This window comes from Xenopus laevis, chromosome 4L, assembly GCF_017654675.1.
Source record: "Xenopus laevis strain J_2021 chromosome 4L, Xenopus_laevis_v10.1, whole genome shotgun sequence".
Classification (NCBI taxonomy): Eukaryota; Metazoa; Chordata; class Amphibia; order Anura; family Pipidae; genus Xenopus; species Xenopus laevis.
The window spans coordinates 77,420,113-77,442,240 of NC_054377.1; the positions used below are offsets into that span (position 1 = coordinate 77,420,113).

Consider the following 22,128-nt stretch of genomic DNA (forward strand, 5'->3'; position numbering starts at 1 on the left):
AATAGTGGATTTGGTGCATCCCTACTTTAAATGCAAGAAGTTAACTTCCTTTATTATAATTAGAAGCAAAACCTATATCTCATTTCAATCATCTTTCCTAAAAAAAAAAAAACATTCTATGTATCCCTTTGAAGTATTACAGATTAACAGAACTGGCTCCCCATCGATCTTCCATTATTGGAGGTATTAAGCTCCTTCCAAAATAATTGTCGCATAGAATCAATCGAATGACAACTAAAAAAAAAAAAATATCTCTCATCCTGCTCCAAGAATTTCTTCAGCCTCACAAACTATACAACAGTCAATCACTGTATAATTTGATCAGCAATGAACATGCATTAAAGGGATGTGTGCCAATATTTTCAGATGTATTTTATATTTAGAAGTCACAATGACAAACATTATTTATTGGCCAAGGCTTTCCTCTTTTAAAAAAGCATATCATGATATGGATATACTACTACTTTTTTAAAATGTATTAACATGAGTAATGGTTTTAGAACAAATCATATACGGGTTTACAGGCAGTTTATTATGCTCCAGCCGCTTCTCGGTTTAATTGATTTGCAGAAAATATGCATGCCTCAATATTATTACAGCATAAATGTTTTTAGAATTATGAATTGAGATTTATAAGGAACATTTTTTATTTAAAGCCAGCAGCAAAACCACTTTCTGAATGAGCAGTCACCAGAATATATTACTAATCTTCTTCAACCTTAAATACAAGTTGTTCATGGTCAGGAACAAGATTACAACGATGATTTATAAAGAATTCATTTACAACCCTTTATATTCAACATGTTTTTTCCACCGCTTATAAAACCTTTTAGGTTCTCGGAATCATTTCCAGGCACTTTATTTATATATTACACTGCAAAATAAGGAAAAATTATTGTGACGAAACTTGCCCAATATACAAGTATACATGTAGCCCATCCAAGTTAAACACTACTGGGGATTTGCACCTCTGCATGTCTTATTCCGTGTCAGTTCTGTTCTTGCACACACCTTCACCACATTAGTGATTTCAGAACACCATTGTAGTCAAACTAAAAAACAAACAAAATATATGTATCCCTTTGAAGTATCCCAAAATAAAAAAAAAATCACTGCTTCACATTGCCACATTAATACATTTGCATAGATGGGGGTGGACCAGCACCCCATAGATGGGGGTGGATCAGCGTGCAGTACCCTTAAACTAGATATAATAATTGAACCAATGCTATTCAAAATGAAATCTTTTTTGTACTGAATTGGAATTGGTTTAACTTGCTCCAAGAATTCCCTTACAGCTTCAGAATCCTATAGAATGGGCAATCACTGCAATTAAAGGAGAAGGAAACCCCCTGGGCGCAAAACCCCTCCCCCGCTTCCCCTCCCTCCTCCCCCCTGGCCTACCTGTCCCGCTGGGCAAATGCCCCTAACTTGTTACTTACCCTTCTGCGCAGGTCCAGTTTACGAAGTTGACAGACGCCATCTTCTTCCTGCTTTGACCGGCGCATGCGCAGTAAGAGCATTTTGTACGGATCTACTGCACATGCGCCAAAAGTCACGAAGTGAAATTGGAAAACGTTGTGACTTTTGGCGCATGCGCAGTAGATCCGTACCGGCGAAATGCTCCTACTGTGCATGCGCCAAAACGCCGGCCAAAGCAGGAAGAAGATTGCGTGGAAGAAGATGGCGTCTTGTAAACTCCGTGGACTGGACCTGCGCAGAGGGGGTAAGTAACAAGTTAGGGGCATTTGCCCAGCGGGACAGGTAGGCCAGGGGGGAGGGTTTTTGCGCCCAGGGGATTTCCTTCTCCTTTAACATCTTCCTTTAACAAATGCATGCCAATATTTTCAGGTGTAGTTTATATTTTGACGCAAAGATACTTCTGAAATGGGGTTTATTGGAGTGACTGCTGATGACACCTTTAACAAATGCATGCCAATATTTTCAGGTGTAGTTTATATTTTGACGGCACAATGAAAAGCATAGTATTCATTGTCGAAGACTTTCCTCTTATAAAAGCATAACATAATATGGATGTACCAATATTTGTCTATCCTTATAGGATAGGACACAGATTCTGCTTTCAATAGCAATTATAATTACAAGTTGCCATTAAAATTCTGTAATAACATGTAATCAAGAGTTATATACAATGGTGGTTTCTTTCATTAGGCAAAATCAGAAAATTAGATTTGTGGAAATACAGCTACTCAAAATATAAGCATTTGAGCAGACATATATTTCAGTTTACCAACTCAAGACGGCAAATGTACTCATAAATAATGGTACAATGACTTTTAGAACAATATCCGCACATCCTTGATATTATAGAGGCGCAGAGGGCACTGACATCAAACATACATTAAACACAGTCAGAAAGGTAAAGTATTTCAGGTTTCTTATACAGTAGCTTGCAGGAAAAGCAATTTCCCATAAGCAATAAATCACCCTAATGTATATACACACGCACTGTATATAATTTTCTTTTTTAAATACCATTTTAAATTTTCAAGGCAGACTGTTATATAGTATTACAAACTATACCATCAAAGTCATGACCTAAGGATAGTCTCTTGAAAACAGCGTTCATACATTTTTTTCTATATCTGCCTTCATTTTTAAGATCTGCTTGGGCCAGCTTAATTGTATCACCATTTAAGATACGATTAATCAAAAAAAAAAAAAAAAAGGCAAAACTATACAGAGGAAAAAAAAGGATTATTATTTATTAGTGAGCACAATCGATTAGAAAGAACTAGTGTTATTTTAATTTCATAGGATATAGAACTGGGAAAAAAACAAGACACTTATGCGAGGCACGTGGCCATTTTGTATCCATTTTTTATTAGGGGAATGGCACATGATAAGATCTGTTAATTGATGTAAATTAATTCAGCGGTCACCCTGCAGAGGCAATCATAATGGCTAGTCTGTTGTACCATTACCTATGCAAAGCAACCTGCTGTGCTTCTCATTGCTGTCAGTTGGAAGGAGGTAGATATAAACTGCAACATTTAAAACGTGCAGGGTGCTATAGCCCTTAAAATTTGTTCCTGCAGTTTTGGTCACTCTGCTTTAAACACAAGCCTAGAAACTAGTTTCATAAAGTTCCCAGTAAAGGGAATTAAATGTACGATCAGAAATGCACTAACAACAGAAATTCCCTTTAACCCATAATAGCGGTCACCTTTGTGTTCATTTACAATGTATTAGTTAATCTAGATCCAAGCATATTTAACCCAAAAGAAATAAATATAACATTGTTGGCATTATCTTGTACAAAAAAAAAAATGCACCAAAACAGGTGGTCATAAAGAATTATCCATCAGTCTATATAAATGTCCGATGTATGCAGGTGCACACTGGGAGCCTTTGAAAGTTAAAAATCATTTAATTTATTAATTAATTTTAAAAGAACAGGCCCTATTCTTTTATAATGAATTAATAAATGCACCTGCTTACATTGGACATTTATTACTACAGCTTTTCACAGGCAGCACCTGGGTCATTCTGCAATGATTTGCGGAAGACTTTTATAGGGGTTCTTTTACGACCATCTGTTTTGGTGTATCAGAAAACATTCATGCTAGTTAATTTCACCCTGTTGCACACCAACCTATACTTTCACCTCTAGAGGCATTATAGGTGTGGGAGGTGCAATCAATTAAAAACTTTTCTAGGAGTTGAATAATTTTTATCTTCACTTTATACATGCGCACCTCTGAATTTAAAACCGAAAACATTTATGACAATGATCAAAGCATAAATGAATGCTATTAAAATTGCTGATTTACTATAAAATTCTATTAAATTCCCAAATTTTCTGTTTTCATCTTAAAATGATAACCGTGAGAAGAAAGATGTTGAATCATAATTATAAAGAGAGAAGAAAGATGTTGAATCATAATTATAAAGAAGAAATGGAGTTTCACTGATCCGCTGTTCGCTTTAGTTATGATTTTTAATATCAGGATGCTGAAAAGACAAAAAAGTAGATACATTTCTTTTAGTTTTGATAAACCCCGAATGTATCAAAATCAAGTTATGCTATCTGTCTTAAAAATGGCCAAAGACTTTGGGAGGAAACCGCACTGGATATTGTACCTATGCAAAGTAATGGCCAGGTTTTTTCCTATATTGGTTTTCTTTTACTATTACATTCTGATGTGTTGTCCAACCAACAGGATTATCCTGTAAAAACTAATAAAGATGTAAGGGGGTGGATGAGACAGTTCTTGCCATGCCAAGTCTGCTAGCAGTAGAGGCTTGCAAAAGAAAATGGCATTTTGGTCAACTACCCAATTTTAATGCATATCTGCTTCATGCACACCTAGACATCTGTGAATAAACATGTCGTCATGGATGCAAAGCAGTAATAGCGCGCCATATCAATAACTAATGACATGAACACTAAACTGAATATGTAGAAAAGCATTGGAGTTGCTATTCATTATACATTTAAGTAAGTCCAAAATGGAGGTGTACTAAATAATACTTACTGCACTCCCTAAGGCTTGATCTAAGTCTTCAATAAGATCTTCCACATCTTCTAAGCCAACAGAAAGGCGGATTAAAGTATCACTTATATTCAGTGCTGCTCTCTCCTCTTCTGGAACTGAAGCATGAGTCATGATAGCCCTAAATAGGTGAGAGTAGGGGAACAGTTAGTCAGAAGGAATGTACAATAGAAATACGATAAAATGTGAAATCAACTAAAGTCTTTGGTCAAATCTATATTCAACAGAAAGCAGCAATCTGTTGGTTCCATGTACATAGGAAAAAAATCAGATCTACTATTTAAACTTCTATTTGTGAACCAATAAATGATTTTCTTTTATTTGTAATATTGCTGTGTAGGCATCCATCTCAGGTTACTGTGCCTGATCCTGAGCTTTTAGAAAGAGCCAGTATTTGACAATGGAACAGTTTTCAGATATTCTATTTTTATTGCTTAGTGTGACTGGAGGAGTTGTGGTAGGGCCTGGGTGTTGTGATCTACCACTAATTGGGGCATGGGAGCATTTTTTTACCATCAAAATATCCTTTCTAAATAATTTCATAAGAAAATATATCTTAGATGTGCCCATTGCTCCACCTGCACATCACACAACAAGCCCATTAATCACTCACAGAAGGACTCAGAAAACTCTGAAGAATGCAGCAAATTAACTTCCGGATTAAACCGGAAGCCAGGAAGTCGCCATATTGCCTTTTCAAACAGTGGTAATGTATTTTATTAAAAAACACTTATCACTCTGCAATTTTTTAATGATACATATCCTAATTAAAGTATTTAGAAGTTATACTGTATAATTAAAGTAAAAAAAAAAAAAAAATTGTGTTACTGTCCCTTAAAGCACTGCGGGTGCCAGGGAGCTGTTGCAGTGGAGCAGTAAAGTGTGACTGAACCTGTACTTTAGAAGTGCACCTGGCACCTAAGAACATGTCTAGCACCATGTCAGATTTAAAAATGAATATAAAAAGAAAAAAACATCTTCTTTGCTCTTTTGAAAAATGTATTTCAGTGCAAAAGTATGCTGGAGCAGCATTATTCACCGATGCATTTTGTAAAAACGGTTTCCAGTGATAGAATCTCTTTAAAAGGTTGCATTTTGCCATCAAAGCAACTTTAGTTCTTCTGGTAGTGATGTAAACCTGTTTTGGCATATGTAATAGTTCCACCAGAAAAAAAAAAACAATTGGTGCTAGTTCTGCATAAAGGTTAACAGCTCATGAATAAAACAATATGAATTAAAAACAAAATTACCCAATCCATAACGGATTAGTACAGTTACACAGGTTAAACATAAGTATATTGCTACAAGTCATGGCCATGTGGTGGCCTTACGATACTGCAGCCCTACTGTGTACTTTTGCCAGTTAAGCAAAAACCCCACCTACTTTTAACACTACACACTTACTTTTAGAAGCTAGTTAATTTTTCACCTTGCAATTTAAACTATGTTGGTTTCTAGAGAGGTATTTTGAATATTCAGTATTGTACTGCTATAGTTTTCTGATCTGTTGGAAACATGTATATGATAATAAATAACGTACCCCCCAAATAAGAGGATAATATAAGTTACTACAAGGTCCCATGACCTGTATAAAACACTGATTTTGGCCTCGTGCCTTCATATGGTCATGTCATAGGAGTGTGAAAATAGAGCTATAGTTAAGAGGTAAATATTACAGCTTTCTGTACTTAAAAATAGTTTTAAAATTATAATTATTAATGGTTGAACTCTCATTTTGACAATTTTATAAATATGTCCCTAAAAATTCCTATGAAAGATAAGGTTTCTCTAAGAAGCAGACTTACGGATGCTCAGCCAAACTTTCATATCCTCCAAGACTCTCAGCCAATGCAAAAACCTTTAAAAAAATGTATAATAAATATTAAATACTTTAGACTTTAAGTTATTATTATTATTATTATTATAATACAGAGAAAATAAAAATGCTGCTTTACTTATTTTTCTCTAAATAAGCAACATATTCTCTTAAACCAACACTGCAGTAAAATCACAGTCGTAAAATGAATGGTGTAATTACAGGTGTGTAAAATATAAGAAATATAAGTATTTGCTAATGTGCCATTAATTTAACTGATCACAAGTCAACTAGATCTGAGAAAAGATGTGCAGGATGCCAAACAGACAGACTATCCATGCATGCAGAAGCACAAACTGCTGACAAAACAGAACTTTCCAAAACAAACATTTGCTATAAATGACAAAAGGCTAAAGCAGGCTATAGACATGCAGATATGATCGTACGAATCTCAGTTTCGTACGATTTTCAAGCTGTGTGTGGAGTGTCCCGACATTTTCCGTGCCATGGTGATCGTTTGTTCAGACGATTGGACAAGTTAGAAAATTTCTGTCTGCTACCGATAATATCTCTGCATGTATTGTCAATCTGACAATATCAGTGGGAGACTGTCACAAGCTTTTGTCGTACATAATTCTCGTACGATTGCTGTCAGGGCAGAACATTGTCTAACCTGTTCTTTTACTACTTTATTTGATCTGAATGGTTAGTAGGTCGGGAGATGGCACCAAACGATAGTTTGTCCGAGTTTAAGGACACAGAATTAGTAGAACAGAAATGCAAAAAGTAGTGACACTAAGCTGAATAGTATTTGGTCCTTTCAACCCACTTAATGAAAACCTTAGAATCTTCAAGCTATGATAGAAAATACCAACCTTTATGCTCTTAAGAAATGTCTTTGCATGTTCAAGAGTTCCTTTAATATAAAATGTAATCATGCCAGACACACCAGTGCACTGTCGTTTAGTGAGTTCATATTGTGGGTGAGATGGCAGTCCTAAAATAAAATAGCCAAATGAAAATATTTCTCAAAATACATGCTCATGTCTACAACTAGGCCTGCAAAAAAATAAAAAATACTGTCGTACCTAGAATGCTAAAATGTATCAATTTTTTTTGGACCCAAAATAATTAATTGATTTGTTTTTGTGGATGCTGCACCATTTTTAAAAAAACATTCTTGGTGCCTCCAAGGTGTATCTAGAAGCATTTCTTAAAAATGAGGTGGAATACGGTCACTCTGTTTTCAAGAAAAGTGGTTTAACCTGAAACCCACAGTTTTGTCAGGTTTGAGCCAAGAAAGTGAGCACTGGGTGCAAGTTTGGGTGGGTCATACTTCAAACATGGCCCCTCCCCATTGGTGATGTAATCACTGATCTCTACTTTATATTGGCTGATCACACCTATGGGAGCTGAGCAAGGTGTCCATTATCAAGTCGGCTAGGACTTTGGGCTGTTTTTTGGGTGTAGGTTTTTAACCCATTCATCACTCAAAAAGGAAAATAAATTAATAAAAGCCTCTGTTTCCAATTGTATGTATATACAAAAACACAATACAACTGAGTGCTCCTAAAAGTTTTGATCATTTTATCTCTGCCCCTTAAAAAAAAAAAAAAAATACCAGATCTGTTAATCATTAATTTAGCAATAGTAATACAGTATATACTGTATATATACAGGGTAGTATATAACCCTGCATCACACACTCAGGAATTTGAAACTTACCCGGGTATAAGACTTTATCTACACGAGGATCTGCTTCCAAAAACTTTGCTACAGTTAAAGCATTCTGAAAGTGTTGCTGCATCCGCAGATGCAGGGTCTTCAAACCCCGATTGCAAAGGTAACAATCAAAAGGTGATGGAATGGCTCCTAATGCTGAAAAATAAAAATATGTATAATTGTAAAACAAAAAGCAACACACTGTGCAGTTATTGCAATAAGCCTTCAGTAGCTCTATACTGAATGACGCATCATATTTTAAGTGTACGCTAAGAACTCTGCTAGATAGCCTTATACTATACAGAGGGCCAATGGTCTACAAGATTGTTATTTACCCTGTACAGTTTACCCAGGGGCTCCACTAACTTTTTTTCTATGTCATCATTTTATTAGGATCTGTTCCCACATTCAGGGATCGTAACCAAAGCTTTGCCAACTACATGAAAAAAGTGGACAGAACTGCCCTTGAAGTCAGTTGGACATTAAATAATAAACAGATGTAGACATTAGCAAATAAAATTGGTTCTCTATAATCAATGTGTCTTTATTTAAATTAAAAAGAACATTTAAAGGAATAGTTTAGCGTGAAAATAAAAACTGTGTAAATAGATAGGCTGTGCAAAATAAAAAATGTTTCTAATATAGTTAGATAGCCAAAAATGTAATGTATAAAGGCTGGAGTGACTGGATGTCAAACATAATAGCCAGAACATTACTTCCTGCTTTTCAGCTATATAACTCTGAGCTAGTCAGCAACTTGAATAGGGGCCACATGGTACATATCTGTTCAGTGAGTTTGCAATTGATCCTCAGCATTCAGCTCAGATTCAAAAGCAACAGATATGACCCATGTGGCCCCCCTTCAAGTCTCTGATTGGTTACTGCCTGGTAACCAGTCATTGGAAACCAAGAGAGTTGAAAAGCAGGAAGTTGGGCTATGTTCTGTTATGTTAGACACCCAGTCACTCCAGTCTTTATACATTTCATTTTTGGCTAACTATATTAGAAACATTTTTTTATTTTGCACAGCCTATTTACCCACTTTTTATTTTTACACTGAATAATTCCTTTAAATGAATGTAATCAAAATTATGTTTTACAGTAGTTTCTGTCGATTAAACGATAAAGAAAATATTAGGGACTTCATTTGCCCTGTATTAAGCTTTTGAATTGAAATAAAAGATTCCTGAACAGTTTCGCACTTACAATTCTGAAGAAATTTTAGCTTTTCATACAGCTTGTCACAATTTACAGACACCAACCCCATGACGACATCGCTATGGCCTAAAAAAAAAAAAGTGATTAATTCTCCTTTCTAGCCCATATCAAATGTTTGCTTCACAGTAGTTCGTTGAGCTGCACTACAGTGCACATCTGTAGAATTTAAAAGAGGTAGTTTAGCCTCCTTTTCAACTTTAGTTCAATGAAAATAGCTTGTGCTGAACATAGTTTTTGATTATTATAAGGAGAATAGAAGCGTAAATTAGACTATAAAGGATGTATTTTGAGATAACTTTTATTTAATAAATAGCTCTTTTATAAGTTATTCATATTAAAGCACATAATGTCCATTAATTAATTTCACCACAAAATATAATGTTACTCATTTACTATGGTCCGAATGAACAAACCCTTGTGATAAGAACTCCCACATATCGTATTAATAATTTTTTTTAATAAAAAAAAAAAAAAAACACAAGGCTTAACTACAAACATATTGTTCCTTACCATTCATGTATTTGGTTGCAGAATACATACAGATGTCTGCTCCTAGAGCCAAGGGACGCTAAAAACAAACAAATACACTGATGAAGTCCTGCAAATATTCATCAGAACTTATTATTAGATTAGCCTGAACACTTACAGCTCTAGAACAATGACTACAAGACACTAATCTTGTCAAGTCAGGCTCTGCACATAACCTCAGAGTGTTTACCAATGTAACACTTGCTATGAACTGTAGTAGAAATGATTTACAAAATGAAGTAGCATAGACTGACTGTGGTGCTATCACATAAAATGAAACTTGTAGGTTGATTTAGAAAAGTAACTCACCAAACATGGCCTTTTCTAGTATTCAGGGGGCACATGTGTACATTATATCCAACTGTGTTATGTGGCACAGTGAGAAAGATGTATACATTGGAGATGCTTTATAGTATATAAACAGAATTGTGAAATAAGCATTGTTATTAGATGGTTTGTGGCTCTGCATAAACAGGAAGGGTAAGTCTTTGTGGCTCAAATTACATTTTATTTACTGCATTTTTTAATGCCAAACCTTCTACTTGTCACAAAAGATTTGACAGCCTGCTTCTCCCCATTATACACATGGAGATACTAAGCAAATAGACTAGATACTGCATTCAAAGGAATAATTCAGGTTTCATTAAAAAAAAAAAAAAAAAGCACCGCCAAATTCAATGAAAAGTATTTTCCTACCTGGAAATAGGCAGACAGGAATGTGTTATCCACTGCTAGAATAATATCTTTATGTTTGTGAACAATATCCGCACAGCCCTTGATATCGATCACTGTTAAAGTTGGATTTGTTGGGGTTTCTATCCATACAAGCTACAACAAAAACATTTCAAAAGAAAAAAAAAATATTTAACAATTGAAGTTTCTAATATAGTTATTTAGCCAATAATGTAATGTATAAAAAGACAGGAGTGACTGGATGTCTAACATAATAGCCAGAATACAACTTCCTGCTTCACAGCTCTCTAACTCTTAGACAGCGACTTGAATGGGAGCCACATGGGACATAACTGTTCAGTGAGTTAGCAATTGATCCTTAGCATGCAGGTCACATTCAAAAGCAAACTGTTATGACCCATATGAGAGCTCCAGGGCAGGAAGTAGTATTCTGGCTATTAGGTTAGACATCTTTTTACTCCAGTCTTTACAAACAACATTTGCTTTTTGCCAACTATAGTGAAAACATTTTCTATTTTGCACAGCCTATTTATCCAGTTTCAATTTTTACACTAAACAATTCCTTTAAAGACTCCAAAACAAATTGTATAATGACAAATAGAGTGGAACAAATTGGAAACATGTTCTGAGAAACTAAAACATGTATTCAAAGACACTACAATTTGTAGGGTTGCTACCTTATTCCTTTTAAAAGGAAAAGGTTGTGCAAAAACTGGTTGCTACACAGTAATCAAGGCAAGCTGCATCTTACGTTATAATTTTAAGTGCACCCTTTTAATGTTAGCGTTTGTTGGCAACTCTTAAAATTCTGTGTGGTTTCCTTTTTGTATAAACAGCTCAAAGCGAAAAGATCTCCACCTTTATGAGTAATGACAGCCAGGACACCCCCTAGTAACTTTCACAGCACCGTCAAAGTGCTCAAAAATACCTTTTAATTCAGAACAAATGGAGATCACCACATATGAAACATATGTCGAAAAAAATGCCTTCTTCCTATTTTCCAGTGATCATGAAATGTAAAAATCACAGGAAAATGTGAAGAAGGTATTTACCTTACACTATCATTGCCCTAAATATGTAGCTGCAGGAGTCAGCCAGTGAGAATGTGCAACTTATAAAAACTTAAGGTTTCAAAAAAATTAATAAGAAATATGAAAAACGATTTTGAACTAAATTTGAATTAACATATTCAAATATAACACTTGGATTCTGTTAAATAATGTTTTGGCATATAAATAAATGTAAGTTTTGATATAATCCAACGTTATTTTTACCTTGGTGTCTGTAGTGATAGCAGCTTCCAAGCTTTTTAGGTCTGAACAATCAACAAAAGCCACTTTGAATCCCATTTCAGATGCAACCCTTCTAAAATATCTGTTAGTGCCTGTGGCATAAACAAACGACTATTTATTGGCTTTACTCACATTACTTTGAAAATAACAACATACCATTCTTAGAAGGCATAGAACATCTTGGGTTAAAAACAAAAAATATAAGAAAATTATATATTATATTATATATATATATATATATATATATATATATATATATATATATATATATATATATATATATATATATATATATATATATATATATTAGTGAAAAAGGATTGCGGCACTTACAGTGTTTTAGTGAAAAAACACAAAATGTTTTATTATTAAGCCTCAACGTTTCGATCCGACACAGGGATCTTCGTCAGGAGCAAAAACAAACAAACATGGCTCCTGACAAAGATCCCTGTGTGGGATCGAAACGTTGAGGCTTAATAATAAAACATTTTTTGTTTTTTCACTAAAACCGTGCCGCAATCCTTTTTCACTGCTTATTTCCCATGCTGGCACCCAGGTATTAATTTTGTCTACGGAGTGCACCATTCCTTTGGTTATATATATATATATATATATATATATATATATATATATATATATATATATATATATATATATATATATATATATATATATATATATATATATATATATATATATATATATATATATACATACACATACACATACACATACACATACACTATTTTGGATTCGGCCGAACCCCCGAATCCTTTGCGAAAGATGAGTTTGAATACCAAACCAAATCATAATTTGCACATGTACTTGTTTTATGACAAAAAAAAAAAAAAGTCACACGATTTAGGATTCCGATTCGGCCTGGCCGAAGGATTCCGCCGAATGCGAATCCTGCTGAAAAAGGCAGAATCCCGAACCGAATCCTGGATTCGGTGCATCCCTACCAAAAACGTGGTTACATTTTTGACTAATAAGCCTAAAGGGAAAACTCCAGACAATGTTTTGTGCATTTTCCCAGTTTCTGCATAAACAGCCATGGAACCTCTCGGTTTAAAGGAGAACTAAAGCTTAACTAAAGAAGTATGCTAGAAGTGTTGTACATTATGTTTTGGGCTTCTGTACCAGGGAAAGGCAACCATAGCCCTTTAGCAGGTTTCCAAAATGCCCCTGTAACTCTCCATCTTCTCTTCTGCCGATTCACTGTACATGCTCTGTGCTTCTGTCAGTTACTGAGCTTAGGGACTGACTCAAAATATACAGTTCACATAGAATATAAATGTCACAATATAAGGCTGATTAGTAATCAATAGAGATAATTACTACATGGCAGCTCAGAAATCAGTGCAACTAGCATCAGAATGTAATAATCAGCCCTGTAGCATCATCTTATATTACAGACCAACCTAATTTGCAACACCCCTAAGCTTAGCTTCTCAACAGCTGCTCAGAGCCCACTGAGCATGTAAGTGTTGCTGACACTTTCCAGGATGGGGACCCCCTGGGACAAGTTTGAAGTTTTGGATCATTGCTGCTATTGAGAAGCTTAAATTCTAGGCTGGTGCAATTAAGTTCAGTATATAAAATATGGAATTTTTAGGGTTTAGTTCTCCTTCAAATAGCAGCTGCCATATTAAGTTTGGTGTGACATAACTTCCCTGCATGCGTCTCTCTCCTCAGATTACTGCTGGGAGGGTAAGAAATGAGGTTTGAGGATGAGAGGTTTGAGCTCAGAAAAGGCAATCTGATTCCCGAAGCCCATATGTAAACAAGAGAAGCAAAGGAATGCAATGTTTCTTTGCAGAGGATTCTGAAGAAGACCTGCAGCACTGTGAGTGTAACTGGGTATATTTACATACAACTTTTTGGTAACGCCTACATGGTTTTAACCTTTCCTTCTTATTTAAGGGTGATTGGATTTCATTACCTCCATATACATCTTTAGTACAGATTATTTGGTCTCCACATTTCAGAAGATGGGTGATATTCAGTGTTGCAGCCAAACCAGACGCATAGGATAAACCTTTGAGTGAAACAATTCAAGAACATGTATATTTACTTTTGCAATAATGAACCAGTTAATACAGGCAATAAAATCAACCACTCTTTAATACATTTTTAATGTATTAAATGCATATAAACATAAAGGCACGTTAGAGGTACTGTTGACAAGCAAAACACTTTTTTATCATGTATCCTATGAATTCAGTGAAAACATTAGCATTGCCACAGAACCCGAAGCTCAGGAGTGTTTGGAAAATAGAAGGATACTGGTACTGTACAGCCTTCAGAGCATGTATACACTCATGGTGCCTAAACTGCAGAGATGAGAGTTGTTGCAAAAGTAAGTGTTCTGTATGCATGTACTGGTACTATGAATGGGTAAAAAAAAGCAGGGCTCATTTACTTACAGTAACGAACTCTGCAATATTCTACCACAATTGGTTTTTTCCCACAATTTTCCCCACAATTCTAGCATCATTGTGCTTACCACAGAAGCTGCGCCTAACACAACTGCGGATGATGCATTAAGATAAGCACAACTGTGTCTGCACTTTGCCGTTAAATCAGATTTTGGAATACTTTATAAATCTGGTCGAAGAATTAGTATGAAATGTTACAAAATCAAACAAAATAAGTTGGGTATGAATGGAGTAGTAAAGTTTAATTAACTTACAATATTTGGCACCATCCAAAGCAGCAACTGCTTTCTCCATAGAATTCCTTGTTGGATTTCCACTGCGACTATAATCATATCCCTGTTATTTAAAAAAAAAAAAAAAAAAAAAAAAAACATTTCAAATTGGTGTGTCTACTTAGCATAACCGGAAATACATCATGCAGACTTGCAAAGCCCTAACTAGAATTCCAACTCAAAACAAAGGTATTCTAGAATAGTTAAAAGGGTGGGTACACCTTTGAGATAAATTTTAGTATGATATAGAGAGTGATATTCGGAGACAATTTGCAATAGATTTTCATTTTTTATTATCTGTGGTTTTTGAGTTATTTAGCTTTTATTCAACAGCTCTTCAATTTGAATTTTACGGAATCTGGTGTCTAGGGTCCAAATTACACTAGCAAAGTACACTGAGTTGAATAAGAGACTGGAATATGAATAGGAGAGGAGATGAATAGAATGATCAGGAATATCAAGTAGCAATAGCAATACATTTGTAGCCTTACAAAGCATTTGTTTTTTAAAAAGTTGAAAGTTGCAAAGAGTCAGAAGAAAACTGCAAATAACTATAAAACTATACAAAATAAATAATGAAAAATTGCTTAGCATTGACCATTCTATAACATACTAAAAGTTGCCTGAAAGGTGAACCACCCCTTTAAGCGTTCAGTATTAGAACTGGTATTCAAAGGCTCCAAACTTGCCTCTCGACTCTTACTGAAGTTATGGTGTAGGGTGACTGACAGAAGGCCTCTGTGAAGAATCTGTGAACCGAGTGGCAAGTAAAGCACCTGTCACCAAAACATTTGCTATAGCAAGCGGGGTAAGGCAATTTCAGGAGTTTTGACATCTGTTTTCTGTCTGAGCACAGCGGCATTAAACACTCCCAATGTGCCGTATGTTTGGAAGGCATTTCCTTGTATTCCTCTCTCAAACACAATTTTTAACTATGTGTTTTTATTGTCTGGCTTTGCTATAGGAAGTCACTGGTAAATGTTTACTTTCAAATCTTTAACATATATAATGACTGATAAAAAAATGCAATTTAATTATACATAATGAACTTTTAATAATTGTTTTTTTTTTATGACAGGAAAATCAAATAACCCATATACCCTACAGCAATTTAAATGAAAGGTGAAATGTACTTTCCAATTTCCATGGTTTCCAGATTGTCTGTAAGTTACCATCCCATTTAAACTGTAAGCCCTACGGGGTAGGGTCCTTCATCCTTTTGTCTTCTTGACACTGAGCACTTAATCGGTAGTGTAATTATATTTTATATTTATGTGAATTGTATTTCTAATAATGCACTTGTTCCTTATTATTGCAGCGAACCTTTGTTTGTTACTACTTATTTATTGTTTTGCTGTACAGTGCTTTGCCCTCAAGGAGCGCTATACAAATAAAAATATACAGACAAATACATAAAGTGGAATTTCTGCCCCTTGGGGGAGCCAGTGACCATGTAATATATCCACTGTGTAACTGCTCATAATTACAGTGACTAAGCAAATCCCTGGGCTGAGCGGCTGCTAGATCATTGCATCACATGCCTTACTGTAGCACCTGGTTGGCAGTCAGGGGTATTGGAAACATCTGGCACCCAGTGAAACACTACAGGGGGCTCGTCCTACTGTTCAGGCTTCCCATGTGTATATTATGATCACAATTTTTTACACTGATTTATTACTAAGGACTTTCTGTAGGACTGTCCAAGAGGCGGGCACAAATGAAAGGAGCTTTTCTTAGGAACTGACAATCTAAAAAATGAGGCACGTGCGGTAGGTACTTCCCTGCCCTAGAACTTTCTATTAGTAATTATGGCTCACTCGTCAATAGACAGACAGACAGAAGTCTTTTCGTTACTGTAGCACTCCAATTCAACACACACATAATAACACCCTGATTATTAGCTGCCCAGCCGTAGCCAGTCAGACCTACCGCATGTTCGCCGGGTCCGAACTGTTTGAACGTTGTGGAAAGGCTTATGGGGGGTACGACTGCCATAGACTTCCATTGTTCCGGCTCCTGGCCCACGTGTATCGCCTCAGTGGCAAAGTGTTTAAACCCCTGCTGGAAGCCGTCCATTGAGCCGCAGACAAGCGTGCGAGTAGATCAGCTTGTTGTGCACCGGCAACTCACTGTTACAGAATCTTTTACTGCATTGTTGTGCTCAAGCTCCACCCCCTGATTTGCTATTGGCTAGCGCCAGAGGCGTTGTCAGTAGCGCAGAAGCGTGGTGCAGGCCTCTTTAAGGTCAACCGGAATAATCCGGCCGCTGATTGCACCATTCGCTTACATTGAAATTGTCTGGGGGGCTGCTAATCGCCTGCTTTTGTGGATTTCAATCAGCACGAGGCTTGTCCGTGTGTTTTCAGAAGAGTAATTTGTACGAGTCGTTAAGCCTGAGTATTCCAATCGCTAAAGAAGGTTGCATCATACGAGTTGTTGTGGCTATGAATTTATCAGCCCATTGCTGAGCTATCCTATTTGCGTCACTGTATCCCTTCTACACCATTTATTAGTGGCTGTTTGATATATAAATCTACAATATAGTTCCTTTAATCATTTGTGCATCCCATACATTTAAGGGGACCTAATGCATAAGAATCAAGCAAGTGCCACTAGGTTTTATTTTTAATGGTAGAAGCAATGTGCTGGTAAAAAAAAAAAAAAGAACATTTGTGATTTTTCCTTTACTGGTCAGCTCTATGTCATACTAGGGTTGCCACCTGTTCCGTTTTAAAAACCGTCAAAACTGCCTGCAGTGCCCAGTTTGGAATCCCTAAGGTTTACGTGTAGGGTTGCCACCTGGCCGGTAAAAGTAATGGTTGGTCCCGATGTTATTAATAGGGAAAAAAGATTAATATATAGGAAGGCTGGGTTTTTTTTCCCAGAAAAGGTGGCAACCCTGTTTACGTGGCTATTGGCCAAACGCCACATCATAGCTCTGCCCACCTCCACGCAGCTTTGAAACCCAAACGATGGTTACCACCTGTGTGGTATTTTAACTGTCCTAAAATGGTAAAACACTTTCTAAGGTGGGGCAGGTATAAGAAATTTAGACTCCACTCTGGAAATGTTAGACCAATGTTACAGCAATGAAGGGGTAATCTGAAACCGCTTCACTCTGTCCTTGACGGGCGAAACAGTACTGATCACTAAAGGGAGGCATGAATCTGCAGGTTAACTGTGTTTACTGAATAAGGTCCGCTATACAAGTGTCATAAATTACAGTAGCAAGGCCAAATCCCCAAATGGTAGGGTAACCGTTCCAAACAAGGCATTGTGAATCACAGAATGTAACCCCTTTTCCAGATAAAGCCCAAGCAGACGGATACCTCCACAGGTGAACATAGAAAGAAATCCCTGGTGCAAAACCTGCTTCTATTTCTGCAAAGGAAACATGGACTTGACCAAAAGTAGGGAAGAGAAAAGTACAAATAACCAGAGTAAGAATAAGGAATAGAGGCAAGGATCATATTTATTATGTTGTGTAAAACTAAGGGGCCGATTCACTAAGCTCGAGTGAAGGATTCGAATGAAAAATACTTCGAATTTCGAAGTATTTTTTGGGTACTTCAACCATCGAATGGGCTACTTCGACCTTCGACTTCGATTCGAACAAAAAATCGTTCGACTATTCGACCATTCGATAGTCAAAGTACTTTCCCTTTAAAAAAAACTTCGACCCCCTACTTCGGCAGATAAAACCTACCGAAGTCAATGTTAGCCTATGGGGAAGGTCCCCATAGGCTTGCTAAACTTTTTTTGATCGAAGGATTTTCCTTCGATCGTTGGATTAAAATCCTTCGAATCGTTCGATTCGAAGGATTTAATCGTTCGATCGAACGAAAAATCGATCGATCGAACGAACGTTTAGCGCTAAATCCTTCGACTTCGATATTCGAAGTCGAAGGATTTCAATTTGAGGGTCGAATTTCGAAGTATTTTTTACTTCGAAATTCGACCCTTAGTGAATCTGTCCCTAAATGTGGCAAATAAACTGTGTAAAAGCTGTGTAAAATAAATGGCTAATTTATCAGGGTGTGTTTTACTTTACACCATGTGAACTCCAGATTTGCTGCTATTTTACACTGCTTTCAACAGAAGTCACTAAGAAAAAATGTCAAAATTGTACGCTGTACTTTACATGGCGTAACTTGGTGATGTGTGGTGTATCTCGCTGTTGTTTTTTTACACCACATAATAAATATGCCTGAGTGTGAAACATCATGACACTCCCACCTAGGGTTGCCACCTGGCCGGTATTTTACCGGCCTGGCCGGTAAAAATGATGCTTGATGCCAATGTTATTAATAGGAAAAAACTGCAAGAATATAGGAAGGCCGGTATTTTTTTTTTACAGAAAAGGTGGCAACCCTACTCCCACCTGGAGGGAGGGAACTAATAACTCCACTGAAAGAGAGTGGACAGTAAAACAGAGTATAAAAGTCTTGATCCCACTACTTACCAGAAAACTTGTATTAAATGTGTGCCTCCTGAAAGAACACTATTGGAAATAGCTCAAGTAATGGAGAACCTGCAAGAGAAGACATAAAAGGAAAAAACAGTTAATAACAAAAGTAAAACAAAATTCACCAAAAATAGTGTAAAACCTGTGTAAAATAAATGGTGTGAATATCAAGGTTTGTTTTATTTTACGCCATGCAAATGCCAGATTTACCGCCGTTATTTTACACTGCTTTAGACCATTGTAAGTAAGTTCCAGTGGAAATTGTCGAAAGAAAGAGCGCATCATTTTTACACAGAACCTTGTTTGGAATCAGAATGAAAGGCCTACCTGGGAATAACATAGCATAGAAGACAGGGCAGAGAGTCATACAGCCAGTAAGTCCTGCATTCTCATGCTGAATTGCACCCTAAACACAAATCCTGCAGTGTGCTCAGTTGGATATGCACCACACCTTATATTGTAAATGAATTGTTTGCAGAGACTGACTCACAGAGAAAAAGCATATGATACATACCCTGTGAGGTGTCCAGGAGTATGAAGCAGCTTAGACCAAGCTTCACTCAAGTGCTAAAACTGGTTCTTGTTACCATATCCCCAGCCAAAACAGTTTGGATAGTGTTAAAGGATCTGTATGCCATATAGAAGGGGCACCCTAACAAAAATACATGCAGATTTTCCTAGCATTTGCAGGAATACAGTCCATTTGAACCTATGAGTATGTGACCTGGTCAGGAAAAACGTAGATTGAGTTTAGGACCTATTATCTATTTGGCATGCTCTAAAATGAGCATTCCAAACTAAAGAATCAAATCTAGGAAGGGGAATATAAGCTATCCACCTATAGCTTTTGAAGGGAAAAGACCCCTACTATCTATAACGCAATGCCATAGGCAGTCATGGTATAATCAGGACGTTCCTAAAAGCAAACACTAAAATCTTTGTTAAAAAAAAAAATACATATATTCTTTGTAAGACAGCTTTTTTGTTAGCACACCACCCTGAAAGTAACCTATAGCCTGCCAAACAACTAGCAGGGCAGTCCTCTAGCAGCAAGTGGCATAGACCCTAAAAACTTATGGTATGTTATAATTGCATGCCTTGTGTCAAATACCATTGTCAACAATAAGGCTTACAACCATATAAGTAAATACCTTATTGTTATAAGGAGAAAGCTGTAAGGCTAAGCCATTAAGAATGAAGGCAGTTTTTTCCCACATGTATCAGTGTCAATATAAAGAACCTTATTATTTAGGCTCTAATTCACTCTCCTGCCATATGGATAAACCATGGCTTATCGATAAAACATAGTAAGCTGCTGTGCACTTCAAGTTTTAAGGTAAGTTCTACATGTTTTTTTTTTTACGTGGGGGGGGCTGACAAACAATGTTTTTTTTTTTAAATTGTCTGGGGGTCCCTGCCCACCAATGTTTTTTTTTACTATTATTGGGGGCCCTGACCAGCAATGGCTTTTTCAACTTGTAGGGGGGACCCTGGCCACCAATGGTTTTAATTAACTTGTAGGGGGGAACCTGGCCATCAATGTTTTTTCTTTACTATTATTGGGGGCCCTGACCACCAATGGCTTTTGTTCTTGTTTTTTGTTGTCTTGTTTTGAACCATTATGGGGGCCCTGACTACCAATGATTTTTTTTTAACTTGTAGGTCTCCACCTTGGTCACCATTTTTTTTTTAACTTGGGGGGCTAACTACCGTTGGGTTTTTGAACTTGTAGAGGGGTTCCTGCCCACCATTTGTTTTAACTTATAGGGGGGGGGACACCAATGGATTTTTACCAAACATGTTTGTATGGATTTTACTGTGGTGTGGGAGGCAGGTGGGGCCTAGAAAATTTTAGCCCTGTGATTTCTGATGGCATATATATACATTTAAGCCAGAATTGGCCATTGCTCTCAGACTAGTGTATGCTACATATAAGCAGTTTGGCTGTTAGTCTTGGCCTCTGTACTGAAACAAGCGTATAATTCCTATATGGAGCATAACTGCTGCATTTAAACACATGCATGATACAAATATATGACTATACAAAGTAATCAATGATTTTAATTTGATCAATGATGTGTGTTACAAATACTTACACACCTAGAAGTTGCATAAACTAATATGACCCAAAATGGAATAACCATAACCACAGTTTGGATTTGCAAACACAAATCACACTCCAAAACACAAAACCACTGAGATGTCTTAGCATACACATTCAGTTTGGTTGTTACATTAACTAGCACCAGAACTAAAACAATAATTAATGGGAACATTTGGCTTGTTTGCAACTTAGGCAGCCCCAGAACCACAAAAATATTTTACCACTTTCATTTACATTGTACAAGTCTGAGAACACTCTGCTAAAGAGCCAAATGCTATACATTCTATCAGGCTGAAAATCCCAGGCTAGCCAGTATCCCAATACATACACTTGCTGATGAACAGTTATTAAAGATTGCAAAACACCAGCTCCCTAACTTCTTAAACTAGCCAAACTCTGGAGGAGAAAAATATACTTAAACAGTGTTTAGTTTAAAGCAATCTAGTCTGAACTGTGATCAACAGAGAAGAAGTATAACTCAGAATCTTACCTGATACTCCTAGAGCTTGATTCTAAACTGCTATGGGTAGGAGAGGGGAGGGGACTCAACCTGCCCATTACCTACAGCTGTATAGTAATAACTATACACTTGTAGCCTTACAGAGCATTTGTCTTTTAGATGGATTCAGTGACTTCCCATTTGGAATCTGGAAAGACTCCATATAATAAATAATGAAGTCCAATTGAAAAATTGCTGAAAATACTTAGGGGCAGATTTATCAAAGGTAGAAGTGATGGTTCGAAGTTAAAAACTTTGAATTTCTAAGTAAATATTTGGGTACTTCGACCATCGAATAGTCCAACTTCGATTCGAAGTTTAAAAAAACTTTGAAATTCGAATATCGAAATTTATCATGTACTGTCTCTTTAAAACTTCGACTTCAACCATTCGCCAACTAAAAGCTGCCAAAGTGCTGTTTTAGCCTATGGGGGACCTCCTAGAACCCGTATGGAGGCAATTGAGGGAGTTTGGGAATACGGACCACTTCGACTCCCAAAAACCTTCGACCTCTATTCGGTTGGTCTTTTTGAACCCGAAGTTCAAAGTTTTTATAACTTTGAC

The 22,128-nt window shown here is 36.5% G+C and overlaps 1 protein-coding gene across 2 annotated transcripts; it reads right to left on the minus strand.

Moving 5' to 3' along the window:
- Nucleotides 1-2,707: 2,707 nt before the first annotated feature.
- Nucleotides 2,708-21,577, minus strand: cth.L (cystathionine gamma-lyase L homeolog). Of its 2 annotated transcripts, XM_018256847.2 has the most exons (13): nt 21,556-21,577; nt 18,959-19,027; nt 14,479-14,560; nt 13,729-13,824; nt 11,769-11,878; nt 10,498-10,629; nt 9,784-9,841; nt 9,262-9,339; nt 8,059-8,211; nt 7,209-7,330; nt 6,323-6,375; nt 4,500-4,638; nt 2,708-3,975 (listed from the first exon to the last, which is right to left on the minus strand). In XM_018256847.2, exons 3-13 carry the CDS (start codon nt 14,516-14,518, stop codon nt 3,949-3,951), a joined length of 1,008 nt encoding a protein of 335 aa, XP_018112336.1. In that variant the 5' UTR covers nt 14,519-14,560; nt 18,959-19,027; nt 21,556-21,577; the 3' UTR covers nt 2,708-3,948.
- Between the last annotated feature and the right edge of the window lie 551 nt (nt 21,578-22,128).